Below are 13877 nucleotides of genomic sequence, written 5' to 3' on the forward strand. Positions count from 1 at the left end.
ACATCACTTTGCATTTTTCGTTGTTGTAAATGACTATATAAGGTGCAAGGCAATGGAAGATCAGACCCCTAAGTATCTAATAAATTGCAGTCTTTGCTAGGATATGTGCTGTGGTCAAGATTTAAAAAAAAATTTGGGTGTACAACTTAATCCACCTTAAAAAGGCCTGATTTTCAGAGGATGAATAAGTGAGTGCTTGGTGAAAACCAGGTCATTTTAAGGTGCCTCAAGTTGGGCCTTCAGAATCACTAGTTACTATTAAAAATCTTGACCTCAACTCCTCTGCAGAAAGACAGTTCTCACTACTGGAGAAAAAATCACATTCAGTGCTTACCTAAGAAATTAACTCCTGCTGTTAACAAGAAAATGCACTGGATTGTTTATGGTAGATGAATAATAATGAGTATGGCAGAAGATGGAGAAAGCAGCCTGCAGAATAAGAGCCCCAAAGGAATATGCAGCAGGATGTGGTGCAAACTTCATTGTGAGACGTGAAATTAGGTATTACAGAGCTGAAACTTCTGGTATATTTTGAGGGCTACAATGTATGCACAATATTACAACAAATCTCTAAAATGTTAATAAACAGATTTGAAGAAATAATATTTAGTGAATTACTAAAGACCATCAGATAATATGTGAGAGCAAGTGGAGCATTATAGGCCACAAAGTAAAGACAGAAGCCTCCCAAATTATAGCCCTCCACAGAGGCCAGCCATAATTGCACTCCATATGCTCTCCAGGATGCTCCCTGCCATCACCCCCAGGGCACTAGATACCCCAAAAAGGGGTGGGAGGAGGCAGAACCAAGTCCTACACACACTGGGCAGAAGAACTGGTGTCCATCCAAGGCAGTGTAAGCTGCACTCCATAAAGGGGGGTAGTAGAGCGGGTGTTCTCTCCCTCAGTGCTCATGAGAGCCCCCAGAAGCATTGTTTCTCCCTGCAGTAGAAGGCCTCCTGTTGCTTCTGCTAGGACAGTACAGCTCCACACCATCCACTAAGTAGGGCTACAGCTCCTATCCACTCAAGCCATTTTAGGGGGAAGAACATTGCCCATGTTTGTACATATTGCACAAGGCATGATATACCACAAACCCAAGATTACAATGCTAATTAGGAAGTGCAAAGTCTTGGCACTGGATCCCAGGGAATTACAGTGAATTCTAAACCGAAATGTTGTGTACCTTTTAGATCTCATGTGCATCTCCTTCTCCGAAATGAACCTTTCCTTTGGTTTGAACAGGTTATCTAATAAAAGAAACATATAGTTAATTTCTGAGGAATCTTTATTTAGCATGTTTTAACGAAACGATAACAGCACTGCTTTCCCTAAATTTATCCACATGGTGTTATTTCATATTAAATCATTGCTGACCTACTGCCTGATCCAGCTTGCATTGAAGTCTAAGGAAAGACTCTTGATGACTTCATCTGGAGTTGAATCAGACCCTTTCGCTGCCCTTTAGAGGGGGAAGGATGTAACCAGCCTTATTACATGGTTCATTTAATTTAAATGGATATAACTTTTGTCACTGTCACAAGCAGTAGTGCATACCTCCAATTCAAACCATGAACCAGCTGATGATTAGTCTGGCATAAGATGACCTATTTTTCTGTCATTCTTTCTTGCCATTAGAAAGCCCAAGTGACCGATTCTCCACTGCCATGCATCTTCTGTAGTTAATTACATTGTAGCAACATAGATCAGATCCTCTGCCAGTGTCAACTAATTTACACCTGCAGAAACTTGGCCCAGTGGGTGCAATTCTGATTTGACAGAGTTTTACACCCACTTTGCACAGGTGTAAATAGCTGCACACGGCAGTGGAGAATCAGGCTCAGGAGTCTTTGCTGACAAGATATGAGGAGACTCTCACATCTCCAGCACTTCCCTGGTCAAAGGGAAATAATTATGGATCAAAATGGTTAGTTTGATTTCTAAGATGTTAGGTAATTTTGATATTCTTCCTTCATATACTCTTATTAATGCAAAGTAATGGTAGACAATTTAACCCAGACACCTTCCCTGCTCCTGAGTCCTACTTGTTAAGAGCAACTTTAAATTCTGCCCTATTGTACATGTGTGTTACTATTTTATAACAACTCTACTATCCCCTAGGCTTTTAGTAGCAGGGTGGCTGAGCAGTCATCCCACTTGTATCAGGAATTGGTTCATGATTTGGCGGTAATGACCTTACATCTATTGACCTTACATCTATTGCAGGAGTGTGAATGTGTTTACAGGGGAAAGAGAGGAACGACTCCTTCCTGCTGTGGGAAGGTAATTTAGGGATTGTATTGGAAGGGTCAGGAGAAAAGGCAAACATTACACAAGACATTATTATAAAAGTACAGGACACAGTAAACACAGCAGAGTGTAATCCAAAAAATTGAAATTTAAAACCATATTTTACAAATTACACTGCTCTACAGCCAAAATGCTTCTGAAATAAATGTAGTCAAACTTTACTAATTCTGGGTCACTGAGAACGAAAATGATGCTTAAAATTGTTGATTGGCTCTAGTTTTCAAGATATGCTATTGGGTCAGTATATACGACCCTTGATTTGGGAATGGCGGAGGATAAGTGAGTTATAAAGGGAAGGGATCTCAATTTAAACCAGAAATGACTAAAATACATCTTTGACTGTATCTATGAATAAATCTATGACTGGGTTTGGACAGTACTTGCTTTTTAGGCAAAACAATGAATGATGCAATCTGAAGCTGGTATTGCGTCATACATGATATGAATTGCATCATGTTATTCCTAGAAGTCATGGATGATGCAATCATAACGAAGCTTACATCACTCTGCTGAACAAATTGCCCTATATCAGCTCTAGAAATCATACAGTATCGTGCTCTCTTATTTGTCAGTGTTTGATTTTGCAAAGGGATACATTTCTGTTTAGCCAAAGTGAGCAGAGATGCCTCGTACTTGTGTGAACAGTGCAGATAACTTCTGCTATGTTTGTGGTGAAGTGACTTTTGCATCACAAAAGTGCAGTATAACCAGTATCACCTTTCTTTTGGCTGCAAAACTGGAGATCAGGACAAGAGGTGGGCCCCACACATATGCTGCAACACTTGTGCAACAAATCTTCGCCAGTGGTTGAACAGGAAAAGGAAATCTATGCCTTTTGCAGTGCCAATGATTTGGAGAGAGCCAACAGATCATACCAGCAATTGTTACTTCTGCATGGTGCCTCCAGTTGGGAAAGGTGTGTCAAAGAAGAAAAAGTGGACTGTGCATTATCCAAACATTCCATCAGCTATACGCCCAGTACCCCATGGAGAAGGACTGCGGGTTCCTGATGCACCAGAATCATTCTCACTTGAGTCAGATGAGGAAGAGGAAGAGGATGAAACTTCTGGCCCTGAACCATCAATGTCACAGGACCCACATTTTCTCCCATCCTCCTCCTCTGAACCACACCTCATAACACAAGGTGAACTGAATGACCTTGTCAGGGATTTGGAACTACCCAAGAGTAAGGCAAAGCTTTTGGGCTCCAGACTACAGCAGTGGAATCTCCTGGCTGGTGATGTTAGGGTTTCCATGTTCCGTGACCGTCAAAAGGATCTTGTCCCATTCTTCTTCATGGAAGGTGATCTTGTAGCCTGCAACAACATCGATGGTGTGATGGCAGCCCTCAACATCGTTCACGATCCAGATGAGTGGAGACTGTTCATTGATTCATCGAAGACGAGTCTTAAAGCTGTTTTACTGCATAATGGCAATGTTTTGCCATCAATTCCAGTTGGTCATGCAGTCCATATGAAGGAAACCTATGACAACATGAAACAACTTTTGAGGTGCATAAACTATGACCAACATCAGTGGCAGCTTTGTGGCGATTTGAAGGTTGTTGCTCTCTTGCTTGGTCTGCAGACTGGATACACAAAGTACTGCTGTTTTCTCTGCGAATGGGATAGTCGTGCAAGAGATTCCCACTACATCAAGAAAGATTGGCCACTCCGACAGTCATTGGAGCCTGGGAGGAAAAGTGTTCAGCATCCACCACTTGTTGAATCAAGGAAGATTTTGTTACCACCCTTACACATCAAGCTGGGTCTGATGAAGAACTTTGTCAAGGCCATTGACAAAACACAAGCAGTTTTCAAGTACCTCCGTGGAAAATTTCCAAGGTTAAGTGAAGCTAAGATAAAGGAAGGTGTCTTTGTTGGTCCTCAGATTCGTGAACTTCTTCGAGATGATGCATTTGACCATGCACTGCGTGGCAAGGAAAAGACGGCACGGAAAGCCTTCCAGTTAGTGGCAATAAATTTTCTCGGAAACAACAAGGCAGACAACTACAGGTTGTTGGTGGAAAACCTCCTCAAGGCATACAAGAGCCTTGGTTGCAACATGTCACTAAAGATACATTTTTTGCACTCTCATCTAGATTTTTTTCCACCGAACTGCGAAGCAGTGAGCGACGAGCACGGCGAGCGATTTCACCACGACATTGCAACAATGAAGAAACGCTATCAGGGCAAATGGAGCCATCAATGCTTGCAGACTATTGCTGGACAGTGACAAGAGATGCTCCATTTAATGAATACAAGAGACAAGCCAAGAAGCGCCGAGTAGACACTGAATAGGACTAAACTATGCACATAATAGTTTTTTGCCTTTTGTTTCATAATAAATTTTATTTATATAACCCTTTTGCTGATTTTTAAAGTGTTACATAAACAGGACAGGTGAAATATTATCATGTAAAGCAACCAAAAACACATGAAAAGACCTAGGTTTACAATTTATGATTAAAATTCTACTAATCTACACAATATACATAGACATAAAATGTAAAAACTTAAATATCTTAGAAACAGTAGCCAATCAGTTGTTTTAATTGTCATATTTGAATTCAGCACATCAAAATACATAATAAATAGCACATTTTATCTCTGAAGCAGACGACTTCTCAGAAATTGTAGACCAGTGTTATCGTATCAGAAAACATTGCTACTAGGGTTACCATATTTTGAGTGTCCAAAAAGAGGACACTCCACGGGGCCCCGGCCCCGCCCCCAGCCCCGCCCCCTGCCCCAACTCCACCCCTTTCCCAAAGTCCCCGCCCCAACTCCGCCCCCTCCCCTGCTTCCCGCGAACATTTGATTCGCGGGAAGCCTGAAGCAGGAAGCAGGCAGCAGGTAAGCTGGGAGGGTGGGGGGAGGAGGCGCAGCCCAGTCTGTCCCTCTCCGGCGGCCGGCCCCGGCCCCGGCGTCTCCAGCCTGGCTCGGCTCGGGCCCTGGGGTGCCGGCCCCGGGCCAGCCCCCGGCCGAGCACCCCCGGGCCACGACCGCCGGCCCCAGCCCGCGGCCCAGCGCGGCCCCAGCCCAGCACCCCCGGCCCCGGCCCAGCGCACCCCCGGCCGCTCAGCACCGCCGGCCCCGGCCCGGCCCCCGGCCGCCCAGCACCGCCGGCCGCCCGGCACCGCCGGCCCCCGGCCCGGCCCCCGGCCCGGCCGCCCGGCACCGCCGGCCCCCGGCCCCGGCTGCCCGGCACCGCCGGCCCAGCACCCAGCGGCGCCGGATTTTCCCAGACATGTTCGGCTTTTTGGGATTTCCCCCCGGATGGGGATTTGAGTCCCAAAAAGCCGGACATGTCCGGGGAAATCCGGACGTATGGTAACCCTAATTGCTACGTATCATTGAAAAGCTGGGTCCTCATATCATGAGTTTCTAGATCCTCACTGGGCCCTGGACCCATGTTTTTTTTTTTAAAAGACCATCACAGGGTATTTACTAGCAAGGGCAGGGCAGGGTGGATTTGATTTAAATCACTAGTCAGGAAGACTCAATTTAATCATGGTTTTCTACATAAAAGTGCATTCTTGTTGGTTGTTATAACCTTAATACATATTCTTCACAACTCAGAGATAGATGTAGGTTTCATTTTTAGAAGGTACACACTATACATTTTTAAACAGTGATTTATTTTGAAAAAACTTTTCAGATTAGTTTTACAGCTATATCAGAAAATGATAGGTAATTGAAGCAGATATTTATGAAGTCTGTGGAACCCCATAAGATTGGGTCTCTAATCCATGAACTATTGGAACTCATTTACAAAACTTTTCTTAAACATTACATGAATATACTGTCTCATACTACAGAATTAGAATTTATAATCCCTATTCCATGATGAGATATCTTTGAGCTATAATGTATCTTAATTAAAACTATCTTTAGAAAGGTTTTTTCCTCAAAAAGCATTTTATCAATAAAATCCGATTTAAATAAAACAATCGGATTTTTTTTATTTTATTTTATTTTAAATCATTGATTTTTATCCACCCTGGGTCAGGGTGATTTCAGTAATGCAAATTTGCTGGACCACTTAGAGGGCCACTGGGACACTTTAATACCACTGCATATCAAAGGAATTTAGAAGACAGTATATTTCACAGTAAAAGACAAATGTGCCTCTCTTCTGTCTCACTACAAATAAGAGAAAATAATATTGAAGAAATAAATATTAAGTTCCAGAACTACTTGACACACAGGTCAGCTCAGAGCTGAGCCTGTATCCACTGCCCTAAGTACAGACCTTCCCCCTTCACATTCTGCTCCTAGCTTTTTAAGACACCACATATGTTTCACTGGTATTTATGGAGGTTGCCCCTGGCAACCAAACAGCCTAGAGCCATTTAAAGGGGCCACACCCAGCATCTCAATTACATTCAGTGTACTGAGGAAAAAAGCACCTTGTCTTTAAGAGCACTGTCATTCACATATCTGAGTTACAATGAAAGGAACCGTTCAGCAATTTCCCTCCTGAGCTGATAAAGTTTTCAGAATGAAAGTTGTGCAAAAAGAAACTCCTCTATGCTTGAGGATTAACCCTTTTTCAAATGCTTTATAACTGGCAAATAAACCTATAAATTAGCCAAATAAATTTTAACTAAACTTAATCATATTGTATTACAAACTTTAAACAAACAATATCCCCCCACACATATGAGGACACATTGTCTGATATGACCAAGCAACACTTGGCACAGGATGGGGGCTGCAAAGTTAAGTGGGGCCACTTTGGCTCCTCATGTACCTTAGAGCTGCCTCACTGATGCTCCACATCCTCTAACCTGCAGAAGGTCACGTTAATCCTCTGGGGTCTTGTTAAGCCAGCTTTATAGCCCCTATGCAGTGGAAGGGTGCAAAGGAACACAGCGGAACTAAGAACTTGGCTGATCAGATATTTAAAAATAAAGGACAAACTACCCTCCTCTGTGGTTGCACAGAACTAATATGTGGGGATCTTGTACAAAAGATTCATACCCCTGCCCAGCATAGAGTCCAGCTTCAGGAGTGTTCCCTCCTCATTCCTGTGCAGAGCAAGAGACAGCCAGGGGAGGAGTGAGGGTGAGCCAGTAGCCCCAGCAGTGGCCTCGATTGTCCTACACTGAGCCTTCCTGAACTAAATCAAATTTGGCTTGGGGCAAGCAGTGGATTTGGCCTGATCAGATGAATAATATCATTTGGGTGCACAGAGCATTTGGTCACATAACTCCCTATACATCAAGATTAGTATTTGCGGAAACCTCTAATTTTTTGTCTGGAGAGCGGTGGTTTTCTGACTGCTGGGACAAAAATTGTCTCTTAAAAGGTTTTACTTTTTTTAATAAAAAGTTATGTTAGTGACATTTCCAGCCAGCAAGCTGGAAAGGCTTCCTTCCAGATTCCCACCCATGGAACACAGTGAAGAAATGTCAGCTGGCTTCAGACTAACCAAGCTCCTGCCAGAAGCTTTGGGCTCCCTGTCCTGGAGTGCAGTGAAGACAACAGCAGCTGGCTTCATCTCTTCAGAAAGCAGTTAATCTCCAGTTAGGTTTCACCTGAGGAGTGGCTAATTTCTAAGGGGTGGTTGGTCAGTAATTGTAAGAAGAGGAAGAAGAATTTCCTGCAGCTGGGAGATGAAGTTAGGCTGGGACTCATATTTATGTGTCTAGTCCAACCATGTCCCCCAGCCTACATAAGCTTTTTCCGCAAATGCCATTTACGTACTATTCCCTCAGGTTATGAAATGGCAGAAGAGCTGCAGCTTGAACTGGGAGGTCAGGCCAGCACCGAGCTGCTTCTTTGCAGGGAAGCAGGGCCACCAGCAGGGGAGAGATGGACATGGAGAATAAGTCTGCCCACCTGCTCAAGTAGTGAGGGATAAGGCTTTTTCTTCAGGGACTCTTGAGGAAAGGAGTAAACTATTCCTCAGTGCCTCAGCACATAATGCTGGGAACAAGCATAGGGTACAAGAGGGTGTGCTCTGAAATGCAGGCCCATGACTTTTCTGTGACTTCTTAATAATAAGCTGAGGCTATTCTCTAATTTTACCACAAGTCAATGTGACAAAATGGCCTCCATGTTTGAATTACAGAGAATTGCCACAGAGGCAGCAAGCAGGACTACAACTGTAGTGTATGCCTTCTATTGCTCTAGAGCAATAATCTCCAGCTGACCTAGGAGCTGTCTTGAAGGGCACTGGAACAAGAAACAGCCAGCACGCCTTGGCAGGAAAGAGAGGTTGCCATGGTAGAGGCTTTTAAAGGAAGAATAAAAAGGGGAAATCCTGAAAAATCTTCCCTGGAAGAAAAAAAAACTACCTTGCATATAAAAATATCTGCTGCATAAGAGAACAGTCATAAGATTTATAATGCAATGTAATAGGCAAACCATGCAATACTCAGTCACATGGCATCTCTCTGCTAACTCTCAGGGCAATACTCAAGAGAAAAAAATAATGTAAAATATGGCTTTACAAAAAGGTTAAACCTTGGGGGATTGCACCAGGAGAAAATCTTAAAATCATTTAAAAAGGAAATGAAAAGCCAATGCAAATTATAGAGTAAAAATAATATGTGCATAGTACTTAATTATTGTTAACATCCAAGCAGCAAAATACAGTTCCAAGTGGAAGTTTGCCATGCTGGTTCTTCAAAAGGGCCACCATGCTAAGAATTATAATAGCTATGACCAAATGCATAATCAAGACCTGAATTAACATCCCTATTGAGCAAAGATCAAAGTAAGGCATAAGGTAGACAATGCACCAAGATGATAATAGCCAGCCTCTAAATTACTTTTGTTAGATTATTACAATTCAGCATCAAATTCATGGCTTTGATTTTTAATGTGAAAAATATTCTAGGCAGGGAAAAGTACTGAGTTCTAAGATTGACAGCTATTCAGGGTTTTTGCTGAGAAATTCCACAGAAAAAAATGTTACTATGAGATGCTTCATCCATGTTTTATTCAAATCCTGTAAGACTGCTGAGATACTGGTATTTATAACAATACCATGCACAGCAAGTGATTTATTTGTAACATTCCTTTAATGGGGTGAGGAAGCCACACCAAGGTCTTGAAGTTGCTAACCAAGATAAATAGCTCATCATCATCAATATATTTTTAACAAATGCTAATGCTAACCCCAGAGATGGATTAGAAGAAAAATACATTTCCTGGCTGGGAAGCTATTAAATGTTTAGACAGAGGACAGACAGCTTAGGAATGAGAAGAGTAGGAATAGGTTCCTTGGCTTCCCACGTAGAAATAAATCATTGAGCCACTGAAATAGACACAAAATGTACTGTGGGCTAGTTTCTGCCTACGTACATGGATGTGCCTTCCACTTATGAGTGGGAGCCCTAAAAATGAGTGGGAGCCCTAAAAACACAGCTAGAATGTGACCCTGCATTGTATGTTGCTAGTAACTGAACAGACGCCCTGGTGTGGCACTTGCAGGTAGTTATACTCATGTGCATCTCTCCCGTTCAACTAAAACAGGAATCCACCAAAAGCACATTGATCCTCCTTCACTGACAAATTAGCCAGTTACTTCCACCTGTTCAGTGGTTTGACTTTCTTTAAAACTTCAGCAGCAAACATGTACTGCAGAATATTTTTTTTAATGTCTGGAACTGCACTCTGCTGTCTATTGCAGAGATGCCGTTGAGTACATACAGACTTCATGGCTACTGCATTATAAATCATTAGTCTGTGTGTCCATTTTAAAAAGAAAATTAACCCTGAACATAAACTGAATACATGGGCCAAATTCTGCTTAGTGACACCCATGCCACCCTGCTAACCAAGGGAAGAATTTTTCCCTGTGGTGTTTTCAGAGTAGCCAGATTCAGATGTGCTGTATGTTATATGCCGGTCACCTGGTGCAAGGGAATTAAAGCATTTATATTGACCAGGATTTAAAGGAGTGTTGTAAGAACATGTTAGCTAACACATGCTAACTAACAAACACATTCTAAAGGTCTAGTGTGGACAACATGGTGGATACATTAACATGAGCTCCTGCTTAAGTTTCAACTCAACCAGCTAGCTCATGTTTAAGTCTACACTGCCTAGTGAATACTACACCCTTAGAACACGTTCTACCAACACACTTTTTATCTAAGTCTAAGGGCCTGTTTATTCTCTGCTGTGCATCCTGTGTGGTCATTTACATCAGTGCAGAATGGATGAAGTGTAGGAGTAACATGCTACCATTTTGATCTGGTGACAGTGGATAATCAGTCCTAAATTGGTGTAACTTATATGGCAAAGGGCCAGAAGAAAGTGTAAGTTAAAGTGTGTAGGCCTGATTCTCTGCTTCTTCACCCCTTGTTAATCATTTCCCCCTGTACAAATTTGATCTGTGCTCTGGATATCCATCCTCACTGGCCTTTCTTAACATGACAGGTCAAACAATGGGAGACTTCACCAGTTATCCTATAAAACCTGTCAAGTTTGTGTATGAAATCCAGATAGTGCCAATGTTATGCTAAAAGTTTCTGTACCAAATTCATCCCTAGTGTATGAATTCAGTCCCTTGTCCAAATTTACTAAGATCTTCTGGAGGACTTAGCCCATAGGTCAGAAAACTTTGGGATAACAATTGTCTTGCACAGTATAGCACTCTGGGGCACTAGGTCCCAAGTGTGTCTCTCTCCTCCTTCCTTTAAGAGAAACTGCAGAGAGGAACAAGCTAGAAGGAACAGCTGCAGAAGCAGGGATCTTTGGACATTCAGAGAACTTTCTACAGTTTTGACTGGACTTTCTCTGACCTGTGCTGATTGGCTGTTTGCTCCAACCCTCTCCCGTCCCCTCCCTCATAGCCTTTTCACCTTAGCTTCACTGCCCACCTGCCCCTCTTACCCTCTTCTCCCCTGTCCTGTCCCTCTCACCCGCTTCCTTCAATCCCCTCTCCACCTTCACTTGTCTTTTGATTTAGCTTATCCCCTCTTCCCTCCCCTAAATGTGGAACTAACGTGTGTCACCATCCCATTGTTCACTCTGCTTCTGTGTTCTACCCCTTCCCACACTCTGTGTCTGCCTTGTCTATTTATGTTGTTAGCTCTTGGGGGCTGTGTTTGTACAGTGCCTAGCACAATGGAGCCCTAGTCTTGCTTGGCCCATAGGCACCACCATAATAAACATGGTTAATAATAAAACAATAACAAAAATAGGTAGTTGCTGTTCTCAGTTAGATTTTTCTGAGCATACCCTAATCTGTATTCATCACTTTTGGCTCCAAACTACTAGCAAGGTGCCAACAGTGTGAGTGATGCTGTTGCTAGCAATGAATAATGTCTGGTGGGGGGAGGGGGAATCAGAGTCTTGACAAAATGGGAGTAATATACAACTTACAATGGAAATGTGGCTGCAAACATTTAATCAACCAGCAATGCCACCTGAAGGCAGGCAGGCTGCATTATAATGGCTGTGTGATTGGTTGGTTGTGTATTTTTTGGTCCATATTCTCTGATTACCATTGTCCACATTCCCTATTAAACCTATAAATCTAAATGATAATCAGGTCTAAACAGTTCTTCTCAGGACAGCCCAAATGAAAAAGCCTGTTTTCTACAGCCATTTTGAACATAGTTCAGGAGGTGTTCCACGCATTTGCTTCCAAAATACTTTTGAAGATAGAAGATTTGAGACTGACTGCTGGATATTAATATAAATCAGGAGAAATCAGCAGACATCTATTGAGGGGGTGGATGGTAACTTAATGATTTCCTATATTGCTGTTTCCAGTAAACAGTCTCCCAGAAGGAAAGGAAAATAGAGGGTATAAAAATATGTGCTTGTGAATTAAAAAAAAACCTTCTAAAAGTGCTTATGTACACTAAGATCACAAGGCTGTTCATTAGGAGGATTTAAAGGCCTATGAACAGCTGGTAGTCTTGTCACTAAAGTAATTACATCATGGTTTTTGAGATTTAAATCCAGTTATTTGAACATTGTTTCTATTCAGTTCATCACAGTGGGATCTCTAATTTGTTCGACATAGTCAACAGCAGAATAGTGTTTCTTGGAATAATTAGCACTCTAGAAATTTAACAGTACACATCGCACAGTACAAAGGCTAGTAAAAGAGTTGTAGGTTGTTTGCCTCTGAAATGTACTTGTGATAATAAAATCTTCTGCTGGATAAACATTCACATTTTTGTAACATTACTTCGGGCATTTTGTGAAATCCTGTTCATGAATTACAATTACAAATGGTAAACAACTTGTTTTTGAAGATGAGAAGGTAAAGGGAAGCTGCACAGATGTTGGTATTTATATGGAAATGATATTGGATACCAATTATCTTTCTCCTTTACGAGAAACAGTAAAGTTATAACAACATGGGCAAAATGGTTTGAAAATTATGTGTGATCTAATAATCCTATATTCTCAATAAACACACTTCATTCTGTTAAAGTGATGTTAAAGAGAGGTCTCTAAATGCCAGTGTGTCTTTTTCACAGTAACATTAAGATAAAAAGCATGTGTTTTTCATGGTGAAATAGGTGTAGACTAGAGCATGCTCATCTAGGAGCAATTCAGTGCAACAACATACAAATTTGTTCAAGCCAACGGTACAAACAGCATCTCAATCACAGTTTTTAAAACCTTTCTGATAAAATCATCTGTCAAATTACTAGAAGCTAGATGTGATTTACAAGGAGAAAAAAAGATTGATGAAGTAGTGGCTGCTGGGATTTACAGTGGATAGACTAAAGAGACTCACAGACTTTAGGGACAGAGGGAACATCATGATCATCTAGTCTGACCTCCAGTAACACAGTATTCCACATGAGGTCTCACTAGTGCCTTTTATAATATTACTAACACTGGAAATATCTCACCTGATGCATCCTACGATTGCATTAGCCTTTTTCACAGCTCCTCAGATTGGCAGCTCGTAGTTATCCTGTGATCAACCAATATACCCAGGGGTCTTTTTCCTCCTGTGTCACTTCCAATTGATAAATTCCCAGTTTAGAGCAAAAATTCTTGTTGTTGGTCCCTAAGTGCAAGACTTTGCACTATTATATTTCATCCCATTTCTATTACTCCAGTTTACAAGGTCACCCAGATCTTTTTGTTTGATATTCCAGTCCTCCTCTGTATTAGCCACACCTCCCAATTTTGTGCCATCCTCAAATTTTATTAGCCCGGGAGGGGAAGCGCCCAGCCGGGGACGCAGGGTCTGGGGGCTGCCCGGCAAACTGTGAAGCCGGTAGCGCTTGGGCTTCGGGCAGCCCCCTTGCCTCCGGACCCTGCGCCCCCAGCCAGGCACTTCCCCTCCCGGGCTCCGGCGGCGCAGGGTCCGGAGGCATGGGGGCTGCCCAAAGGCGGCAGCGCTCGGGCAGCCCGGCTCTGTTTAAGAGCCGGGCTGCCCGAGCGCTACCGACTTCGGGCAGCCCCCGTGCCTCCGGACCCTGCGCCGCCGGAGCCCGGGCGGGGAAGTGCCCGCCCGGCGGCTGGGGTCCGGAGGCAAGGGGGCTGCCTGAAGCCCATAGCACTCAGGCAGCTCGGCTCTTAAACAGAGCCGAAGAGTCAGGGGAGGAGCAGAGCCGCCATTTTCCCGGACAT

The 13877-nt window shown here is 42.9% G+C and overlaps 1 protein-coding gene across 1 annotated transcript in view; it reads right to left on the reverse strand.

Annotated features, from left to right (window-relative positions):
- Nucleotides 1-13877, reverse strand: part of C7H10orf90 (chromosome 7 C10orf90 homolog) — a 114375-nt gene that overhangs the window by 3060 nt on the left and 97438 nt on the right. The window contains exon 7 of the mRNA XM_065408545.1: nucleotides 1187-1250. Coding sequence (XP_065264617.1) covers nucleotides 1187-1250 — 64 coding nt within the window. The remainder of the gene's footprint in view (nucleotides 1-1186; nucleotides 1251-13877) is intronic.

The sequence above is a fragment of the Emys orbicularis genome, chromosome 7, assembly GCF_028017835.1.
Source record: "Emys orbicularis isolate rEmyOrb1 chromosome 7, rEmyOrb1.hap1, whole genome shotgun sequence".
Classification (NCBI taxonomy): Eukaryota; Metazoa; Chordata; order Testudines; family Emydidae; genus Emys; species Emys orbicularis.